Here is a 9,862-nt window from a genome sequence, read left to right as displayed (position 1 = left end):
AAGACTATTTAATTGGCTGGGTTGCAGAGGTGTGTCTGTTCCTGCAATCCTGCTGATCTCAGTCCCACATACTGTACCTGGCCCTGTGATATTTCACTGAGCAATGTACTATGTATGGAGGTTAAAGGAGCACGCGTGTTGTCTGCAACACTTTCTGCCCCTTGACCCTCCGTGTCTCTTTTGAAATGCTTGTGACAATGGTGAAAGGTAGTGTCACTATGTCGGACTGCCGAGTGAAGGGAGCATGCTTGGGTTAATATTTAATGTGTGTTCCAACTGGGGAATTAATCAGTCTGAGACATTCTGAGAAACCCGATAGCGGGGTACGTCACTTTTAAAATAAAAACAAGTCCTTGGGGGACATAATTGGACAATGAAAATAGGTTTTATTTAAGTTGCTTACAATTGCTTTTAGTTGCAAACAACATTTTCATAAAAATCTATTCTTACATTTGTATACTAAAGGAAATTCTTAAGTCCAAATAAAGAAACCAGATTATTGCCAAAACCAATTTACAAGTTTTTCATATTGAGAATGATGCATGACAAGTCAAGCCACATTAGCTTAGTTAACACACTAGCATTAAATTCTGCTAAAATAGCTAGCCTGGCTCTGGGCTGAGCTAAACTCTTCACTAGCTAGCACCTCTAGAGCTCTCAAATAGGCATAAGCACTTCGTAACTCCACAAAAAATCTAAATCCACTATGGACAACTTTTGTCATTAGATTACCTGGTACACTATGGCGACTCTAGGGAGTCAGTAAACTACTGCTTGCCAAGATAGTGGCACCTAACCCAAGATTTTCACATTTATTCTTCAACAATTTCAACAGTTAAACTGTTGAAATTAATCTAGTTAATTCTTAAATGTATCAAATGTATCATTATCACAGTTTTACAATCAGTTTTAACTGATTGGTGGGTTCATATTTACATCATACAGAAAGAGGAGAGCACTTACTAACAGGAAAGTAAGCAAGTGTATTTTCCAAACTACAGTACATAAATCTTTAAGGCGCTAATATCTAGGTAAGTACAGTAACTTCAAACATTTTTCCAAAAGGCTAGACTCATCATGTTAGCTTGGAGGTCATTTTCCATTTGTGATCAGGGTGGGAAGCAAAAATGCTGTATGTTAATGCTGCTTTATAAAAAGTTTAAAAACTAGATTTTCTGTGAAATAAATGTTTCACTTCCAAATTATTGATTGAGACGGCCAGCTAGCATAATTTTACATTATACATAATCTAGCCGTGGCAGATAGCAATTATGTTAGCAAGCAAAAAGTATCATTAGCTAATTGGTTGAAGGCTAACTTCAGCTGTTGTTAATAAGTTGAAAAATGACATGTCTTTGTTATTATTATTGCCTTTTTTATGCATCCAATGTTTACATTTAGTTTGGAAGCAGTGGATTAAAAGCAATTTGCCATAGTTCCTACATTCGTATGATTTGAAAGCCAAGAATTCAGCAGGTAAACATCTTGGCGGCAAAAACTACCCTCCCTGAAAGTCGCGCAGAGGAAAATGGCCACTTTGTTAATATGGTGATCATACATGAAAAAACAATCCTACTTCTTCTCGACTTCAAAGCACAACTTAGACATCACAAGTTCTTATCTTCTCTCTTTCCCATGAAAATCCAGCAGAGCACCCAGGGAACCAATGTGGTTGGGATTAAAAGTGCCAATGCACTTTTACCAAAAGACAGGAAATAAAAAGTCACGAGATGTTCAGAAGAAAATGTCCATCCATCCAACAGCTGAAGCAGAATTAAGGAAACAGTAATGCATCCAATTGAGAAACTGTTGCTTGTTTTCTTCTTTGCCTCTATGTAGAGAGGCGAGTGGAGGCCCAGACCCAGGCCGAACAGCGTGCCCATGTTACGCAGGAGGCTGGCGAAGGGCGTGGTGTCTAGGTGGACCCATTTGGGCTGTATGCACCACTTCTGGGCTTTTTCCATGGTCCAAAGAAGGTCCACGCCCAGAGCTTTGAGTATGAGGTAGAAGCCAACAGCGAAGGATGTCAAGAAGAGGGTCGTACAGAAGTATCTATTCATGCTGGCGTTGTAGATGCATTTTTTATTGGAGACAACTTCGGCTACAAGAACACCTAGAACACAATCAGAGACAAGGGAACATCAAACAGTGGCAAACATCCCGTGGTGTCAAACGTCCTTCATCTGCATAGGTGAGTACCTGTTACATGAACCGAAATTAATTAAATCTTATACGACCAAATGCAAAGGCGTTCTCAAAAACCACATATGCCACGGCATATCTTTACAAAAACAAACTTTCATAATGAAAAAACATGTCAGTCTTGTTTTTTGTAATGACCAACCTGTAATGACACCTGCAATGACCTGGTGTGGGAAGTGGGCAGCCATGTAGATCCTTGACATGCAGACCACCACCAGAATAAGGCCCATTAGACTCCAAAGACCTACCTGCAAGAATCTTAACGATTGAATACAAAAATGAAGATTAGCAACGTTCTGGATAGCGCACACAAATTACATTACAAGATTATATTTGTCCAGGTTTTATTTTATTTGCCACAGACTCACTTGTATAGTAAAGGGGGGCATCGCTTCTCTGTTGCACTAGCGAGTGTTGCTGTTACCATCACATACCAGACCCCAGCTGCACCCATAGCATGACCTGAAGGACTTCCTGCAAGAAACAAACTTCGCCTTAATCCAAAGGTTAAAGGTCATTGTTGCCCTTTTCATCATTTATTTACAAATAGTCTCTGGGTAATTTTGCAAGCACAATGTAGATGTGGATAATAAATTAAAATACAATAAACTAAAATGATCAAAAGCTCAATATCTTAACATCTGTACTTACTGTAAGTGCCAAACTAGGTTCAATGTTTTCACATCATGTTGACGGAAAAGTAAGTCAATGAAATGCAATCATGAAAAGGACACATTGTATAACCCACATTTCTCTGCCCTGATTAAAAGATTATAAACACTACAAAAGGACAAAGGTGTATAAGTTTATCACCTACTTATCTAATTTTAGACAGTATTTATTCAGAGTAATATGCCTTGTGAACTTGGCAAACACTTTGCTTTTTTTTATCAGGCAATAATTCACTTAACTGTTCACCAGGCTGATAGTTCTTTGTGCCAGATAAGGAGTTTTGTAAAATCAAATATCAATCAATTCCAAAGGAAAAAGTCTCAATCTTCATGTACCTGGTCCTGTCTCGCATGTGATGGGAAACTGCAGCAGAGCAGGGGTTGGTGCCGCTCCATAAAAGCGGGTCTCGTGAACCCACCAGTAAGGTCTCTCTCCAAACAGGACCCTGGCATTGAGAGACCAAGAAACTCATTAAGCAACTGCTCTATATTTCTCTTTGCATGTTTTTAAACATACTTTGCTGAAACATTTGAATGTCTTACCATTTCAGGACCAAGTTGAGCCAGTCTCCAATCACCGCCACCCATATGAGCCTGAGCCCAGTGTTCCTGCGTAGGTGGAACCACATCGGGAAGAACCAGAAGAAGGCAGTGTGCAGATCTGCCACTGTGGAGGCCAGGCCAAACAAGCCTTCGTATTTGCTGTATTTGGTCTGCAGGTGAACCGCCACCTCGACCCCCCAGCTGTGGAGAAGATCCATGATATCACAGCCACTGCCTGAGGTTGATACACCAAAACTGGGATCTGGATTTGTTTTGTCCAGCTAAGTTGCTGTCGCTGTGTGATCCCCATTGGACTTTACTCAAGGCTGGAAAATGTGTTTACTTTTGGGACAGTGCAGACAGGTTCCTTAACCTTTACGCCCCTGTGGCCCCAGTCATTACAGTGATCAGCTGCCGCCCCTTTGACAGATTACTGACTTCTGGGAAATCCTCTTTTTCTCACAGTTTGTGCTCTGCATTGCATGAAGAGTGTAAAAAAGTGAGTCATTTGTTTGTTTCCACCTATGGAACTGAATGTGAGAAAATGATTGATTTGTTATGGCAAACATCCCTCGAAATTAGATCATCTTGAACTTCCCGGGAAGATCTGTTTGTCATAAAAGAATTAAGACAATCTTCCAATCTCCCTTTTTCACTTTTATCACTGATTATCTCCTCGGCTTTGACTCGAGCCAATCATTTAATCATTGATCTCCTTATGTAACCCCTGCCAGATCACCAAATCATCGAAAAAGCAATTACATAACTGGCAATTTTTTTTCTTTGTCCTATTCATGAATGAGAAACAAAGAGAAAAATGTCCTACAAGGAATTTTAGCATCAATCTGAGGAAGTAGGCTGTTTGTTTTAACAAGTCAATAATAATAATACTTAGATTCATTATCTTTCTTGTCTCATTATCTCATTCGTACAAAAGCTTTTAAACAAAAAAGGGTGCTTAGAGTTCTTCACAATTAGGAAAATAAAAATTCCAGGCAGGGCGAACATTTAAACAAGGTTACTGTACCGCACAAAATGATAAAACAGATAAAACCAAATGTAAAGTCGACAAAATAAATTGTATTACAGGATAATAAAAAAGAAAGCTTGTTTGATTAGAATAATTCAGAATGATATAAGACTATGTTTAATAAAATACACCTTATAATGATACTATTTATAATGTTTAAAAGGGTCAGTAAAATGTGTTAAAGTTAGTAAAATACAACATGACTACCTCGGGAAAGTCAAAGCTAACCATGTAGTTTTAGCTTCTTTTTAAAGTGTTTAACAATATCACTAAATATAGTGTGCCTTTTTGCCTGTACAGCACTTTGGTCAACCAAGGTTGCTATTGAAATACAGTTTGATTTGATGTGAATATTAGGCCATAAGTTAGGGGAAAAAAAAAAAAATTGATAATGAGCTTGACATTGGCTTGTTAGCTAACAACTAATGTTAGCATCAAACATGTGCTTAGCTAACATAACCTGTAGGTTGGAATTTAAATGTAAGTTTTTAAACCATATTCAACTATTAAATGAAATTGAATATTCTGTTACTGTCCAAATAAAAATGTTAAATCTGATTTCAGCAAACAGCTCCTGATACGATGCTCAACAAGCTGTTGCTTTGTGATCATTTAAATTAAAAAAACATGATGTGACTTCTTGTTTTCTGCTGCATCTGATTCTACTGAAAAAGTCACAAAATTATGTTTTGTTTTCCCGCTTTTTTTTTTTGTTTTTGTGACAAACTCTCTTGACTCTCGGTGTTTTATTACACATGTGCAAGGTCCAAAGATCAGCGAGAGCATGCGTTTGAGTAGTGGGTGCCTCTGGTATAAAAACAACCAGCTGTGTAACTGATAGCAACAGTCTTGTTATCTATCTCACACAACGCCACACTGACTTCTCCTATTTAACATGAACACTGTAAATTACATAATGGACGCCATGCAGGGCTTTGGGGTAAGCACCACCCATTACCTGCAGACTAACTATCAGGACGCCCAGGGTTTGTTCCTCTGGGTGTCCTGGGCGGCAGATCTCAGGAACACCTTCTTCATCTTCTTCCCGCTCTGGTTTCACCTGCGTTCCTCAGTGGCCATCAAACTCATCTGGGTGGCCGTGATCGGAGACTGGCTCAATTTGGTGTTCAAATGGTAAGTAAAAAAAAAAAGAAGAAGTTAAATTAGAGGCTTTTGAGAAAAATTGCAAGAATCAAAATATATCCAATATTTTTTTAAAGACTGTACCTGAGTGAAGTGTCCTGCTGTTTCCTCCACAGGATTCTGTTTGGGGAGAGGCCTTACTGGTGGGTCCATGAGACGGCTTATTATGCAGACTCTGATCGTCCTCACATTGAGCAGTACCCCATGACCTGCGAGACCGGGCCAGGTAAGAGAGACTTACAGTCCTGCATGGCCACAGATTCCCATAGCCTTTAAGTTTTATTTGATTTGAATCAAAAACATAAAACCAAAAAATGAGGTCCACTTCAAGATCTTTACTCTTGATTTCACAACAAAAATATGTTTTTAAATGATCCATCAATCAATTCAGAAGCCTTATATTGATGTTGTGCTTTGTGCCGAACTTTTACTTAATTTTGAAAACAATGCTAGAATTATCAAGTCTGTTGTAAATATTCAAACATTTTTTGTATTTTTGTTTCTGATTTTATGTATTTTATTTTATTTTTTCAACCAAACACGAAGCTAAATGTTTTTATGTCTACCTACTTTTCAGTAAACTCTCTTCTTTTTAAACAATCTGTTGCCAAACTGTGAATTCTTAAGGTTGCAATGCTGTGTAATTCATTCCCATTAATGCTTAGTGGTGCAATCTTTAATTAAACCACAGCAGAAATAAACATGTGTAACAGCATTAGAGGGGGAGGTCAATATAGAAACACCTTATACTGTACCTCAGTTTCGTACAATATTGTCTCTTTAAGTGTCACCTCAAACACGTGTGCTCCTCAGTCACCCGTTCATTCAGTCAATAACAATTGAAACACTACAGTCATTGTCCTGTTAGTGAATCAGCCGCTGATATCTCCCGCCTCTGTTTGTGCTGTGCAGGCAGCCCGTCTGGTCACGCTATGGGAGCCGCAGGAGTCTACTACACCCTGGTGACATCCATCCTCGCCATTATGACGAGCAAGAAGAAACATGGAGTCAAGAAGTCCAACGACAAGCACTGGTAAGTGAGAAAACTCCACAACCCCTCCTTATTGATGCACGACTGCTGTTTACATTTTCTCTCCATCCTGAGCTTATCATCGAGGACACACTATCTGTCCTGAGCTGTGGTTGATCATTGACTCCAGAGAAGTGTTGTGAGATTATACATGAGTTGTTTTGACGTCCAGGCATAACAGAATAACCGTGTTAATCCTTATATTGACTTATATTGTTCCGGGGCGTGACCTTCAAAGGCCGTGCTTATTCGAAACACTTTGTTGTTGTTTATTGAACGTGCAGCCTAAGTTGTGTAAATGTGTGTTTTGACAGGTATTTGAAGGCAGTTTTGTGGACCCTGTTTTGCGGAGTCCTTGTGTGCGTCTGTCTCTCGAGAGTTTTCATCGCTGCCCATTTCCCTCACCAGGTCATTGCTGGTGTTATCACAGGTAAAAATACTCAATTGAAAGACATAATAATTGTAGAAAAATCTGTGCTTTTGTGTCGTCAATCATATGACTCATATTCATGTCTGGATTTAAATGCGTTGTAGGTATCATTGTGGCTGAAGCATTCAACAGAACTCAGTGGATCTACAACGCCAGCATGAAGAAATATTTCTACACCACCCTCTTCTTGACCTCCTTCGCTGTCGGCTTCTACCTCCTGCTCAGAGCTCTTGGCGTGGATCTCCTGTGGACCCTGGAGAAAGCCCAGAAGTGGTGCGTGAAGCCAGAGTGGGTCCACCTGGACACCACGCCCTTCGCCAGTCTCCTTCGTAACATGGGCACGCTGTTCGGCCTGGGTCTGGGCCTGCACTCGCCTCTCTACACAGAGGCAAAGAAGAGCAACAGCAAGTTGGTGAAAGCAGGGTGTGTTCTCAGCTCTCTGTTCCTGCTGCACCTGTTTGACTCCTTCAAGCCTCCCACGCACACCGCAGCACTCTTCTACCTGCTGTCGTTCTGCAAGAGCGCCACCGTGCCGCTCGTCACTGTCAGTTTAATCCCGTACTGTGTGAACGGAGCTCTGAACATGCAGAGCAAAAAGGGAGTTTGAGCAATGAACACCGATGATTCAGACTCAAGAAATGGGAGTGCAGAGTTTCATGAATATGAAACAAATTGAGGGGGCTCATTGCATTCGAATGTCCAACTTTTACTCAGGAAGACCCCGAAGCGTCAATGGGACATCAACACTTGTGTTGTTTGTTTGGACACTGAACTCTGTGACTACTGTGAAAGCACAATCCACGATACCCTGGAGCACTTTTATAATCGAAACTTTAATTTAAAAAATAGGATAATAACACATTTCTGAAGGTCTAAACACGCGTCTACCAAATGACTCATTCCTTACATTTGTCATGCTAAACCTCATTTACAAGCTATGAACTGTCACACACATTTTTTTATATGTCGTTTCAACTGTAATAGTTATGTATTTTAAATATTGAGTTTTTCAGAACAATTTTTTTGAAACTGTTGTTTTGAATATTTTTAATAAAAAATGGTCAGAATGTATAAAAAAAGACCCTTTAGTTTCATATTTGAGTGCTTGTTTCATCACTGCCATAAAAATGAGTATTTAATCAAACAATTAAATGCTTCTACATTTCAAATTGTAGCTATTGTAAAAGAATAGTTGTGTATCATCTGCAGAGTGTGGATACTTTAGAAGTGGAGTGGAGCCTCCTGATGAAACAATAAACTCTAAACATTTCCCAACATGCCACTCCCACTTAGAATTAAACTCTTCATCATGAGGAGGCTTTTAGATGTCAACAGGAAATGCACTGTCGCAGGATGATTAGCTATGAGCCTCCCTACAAGCTACAACCTGAGGCCCTGTTTACACCTTTTTCAACGTTTGTTTGTTGGAAGTTGTTGGGTTTTTTTTGCACGATTGTGTGTTTTACATTTTTTGCTCGTGCTGGCCTGTTGAAGTGTTCATTTGTATAAAGAAACATCTGAGGTGAAGCATGCACACTAGTCATATGTCATATCATCCTATGAAAGAACTAAATCATTTAGATGTTTGACTTAAAACATGGTATCCACATATACAAATATTAGCGAGACATGTTTCTTTTTGTAACAGCTGGGCAACTGGAAAACAAAAAAACAAATTCTATTCAACTCAAACAATCCCCTTCTTAAAATCCAGAGATATCCTGAGGTTTATGTTAAGGCTGTTTTTGAAGAAGAAAACTTTTTGGAAAAGCCAGAGTAGGATATAACCACTCACTCACTCAACACCAAAAGCCCTGACCTTTAACCTGACATGCAGGGATGACGGAGATGCACACGTCATCGTCAGTCTTTGTATCAGTCAGCGCACATAAGGTCACCGGGGTCAGCTGAACATCCAATATTTGACTGTTTTTTTCCCCTGATTCACACTTGACATATGTAGTGAGTGCTGAGTTTTGAGAAACGTTTGTTAAACTGGGTAACATGTAATGAATGGAATTAGGTCTTGGATTAATTGACAAAGGATATTTGTGGTAGGTCTAGGTAAAGTTTTATCCACTTCAGATAGATAGATAGATAGATAAGAGGAGAGGAGGAGATATTGATTTATTTCTTGTCTTGTGAGGTGATTGACCAGATTTAGTAGCTACTGGACACTGTGCATGATCATATATACTGCTTAACTTTGTTGAAAGTTTGTCTGCATTGACTTGAATGATCTGAGACATTCTCAACACGCAGAGTTCAGACTTCTGCCGACAGGTTCAGTTATCTTCAGAAGGTCAACTCTAAACAGACACCTGAGGTCGTTTGTCCCATCAGCAGTTTGGTTTTTAAATGAAGGCTTTGTTACACTTTGACTTTGTACTGTTGGTCTTTGTGTCCCGTATCTCACTCACATCCATCATGATGTATCCATGGTAGTGAAGTGTCTCAGCTGCAAACCAAATGACCCCTCAGGGACAAGAAAGATTTTCCAAAATCCAAATATGGAATAAAATCCCACCGTGCATGATTCTGTAAACAAACCTGCTCAAAGAGACTTGAACGGTTCTTTTAAAGGGTGAACTCTAGTGCTGATCGATTTGATAGTTTTTTTTCCCCTCATAGTTCATTGGCGTGATGATATCTGTCAATATGCTCAACTATTAAAGTTGGGATATTATTCTAATAAGAATAAGAGTGATCACATCTGATGAACTATTTTACTCAGACCTGAAAATAATCGAAAAGGGCAAAATAACGTTCTGAATGTTTCGATTGTTGCCCAGCCTAAATATACTCACATCATA

The 9,862-nt window shown here is 39.3% G+C and overlaps 2 protein-coding genes and 1 long non-coding RNA gene across 5 annotated transcripts; 1 reads left to right on the top strand and 2 right to left on the bottom strand.

Annotated features, from left to right (window-relative positions):
- Positions 1-366: 366 nt before the first annotated feature.
- g6pc1a.1 (glucose-6-phosphatase catalytic subunit 1a, tandem duplicate 1) lies at positions 367-5,466 on the bottom strand. Of its 2 annotated transcripts, none has more exons than XM_079334402.1 (6): positions 5,405-5,466; positions 3,417-3,946; positions 3,210-3,319; positions 2,571-2,676; positions 2,345-2,460; positions 367-2,113 (listed from the first exon to the last, which is right to left on the bottom strand). In XM_079334402.1, exons 2-6 carry the CDS (start codon positions 3,632-3,634, stop codon positions 1,608-1,610), a joined length of 1,056 nt encoding a protein of 351 aa, XP_079190528.1. In that variant the 5' UTR covers positions 3,635-3,946; positions 5,405-5,466; the 3' UTR covers positions 367-1,607. The 2 variants fall into 2 exon arrangements, with proteins under 2 accessions (XP_079190528.1, XP_079190529.1); XM_079334403.1 differs by having other exon boundaries at positions 3,417-3,617; positions 5,405-5,461.
- On the top strand, positions 4,441-8,128 carry g6pc1a.2 (glucose-6-phosphatase catalytic subunit 1a, tandem duplicate 2). Its single transcript, XM_079334401.1, has 5 exons — positions 4,441-5,580; positions 5,706-5,815; positions 6,502-6,622; positions 6,934-7,049; positions 7,154-8,128. The coding sequence occupies exons 1-5, from the start codon at positions 5,342-5,344 to the stop codon at positions 7,654-7,656; spliced, it is 1,089 nt and encodes a 362-aa protein (XP_079190527.1). The 5' UTR covers positions 4,441-5,341; the 3' UTR covers positions 7,657-8,128.
- On the bottom strand, positions 5,488-6,524 carry LOC306817491. Of its 2 annotated transcripts, none has more exons than XR_013778033.1 (3): positions 6,345-6,524; positions 5,674-5,798; positions 5,488-5,556 (listed from the first exon to the last, which is right to left on the bottom strand). It is a non-coding gene; the product is annotated as an uncharacterized lncRNA (long non-coding RNA). The 2 variants fall into 2 exon arrangements; XR_013778034.1 differs by having other exon boundaries at positions 6,358-6,524.
- Positions 8,129-9,862: the final 1,734 nt, after the last annotated feature.

The sequence above is a fragment of the Symphodus melops genome (genome assembly GCF_947650265.1).
Source record: "Symphodus melops genome assembly, chromosome: 21".
NCBI classification, from domain to species: domain Eukaryota; kingdom Metazoa; phylum Chordata; class Actinopteri; order Labriformes; family Labridae; genus Symphodus; species Symphodus melops.
Note: the sequence above shows the minus strand (reverse complement) of the source record. Positions and strands in the feature narration are given on the sequence as shown.

Coding starts and splice junctions, on each gene's coding strand:
- g6pc1a.2 (XM_079334401.1), top strand. CDS start 5,342: ATGAACACTGTAAATTACATAATGGACGCCATGCAGGGCTTTGGGGTA. Junction 5,581..5,705: donor CTCAATTTGGTGTTCAAATG/GTAAGTAAAAAA, acceptor TTTCCTCCACAG/GATTCTGTTTGGGGAGAGGC. Junction 5,816..6,501: donor GACCTGCGAGACCGGGCCAG/GTAAGAGAGACT, acceptor TGTGCTGTGCAG/GCAGCCCGTCTGGTCACGCT.
- g6pc1a.1 (XM_079334402.1), bottom strand. CDS start 3,634: ATGGATCTTCTCCACAGCTGGGGGGTCGAGGTGGCGGTTCACCTGCAG. Junction 2,677..3,209: donor CACATGCGAGACAGGACCAG/GTACATGAAGAT, acceptor TGTTTCTTGCAG/GAAGTCCTTCAGGTCATGCT. Junction 2,461..2,570: donor TGCCCCCCTTTACTATACAA/GTGAGTCTGTGG, acceptor TCAATCGTTAAG/ATTCTTGCAGGTAGGTCTTT.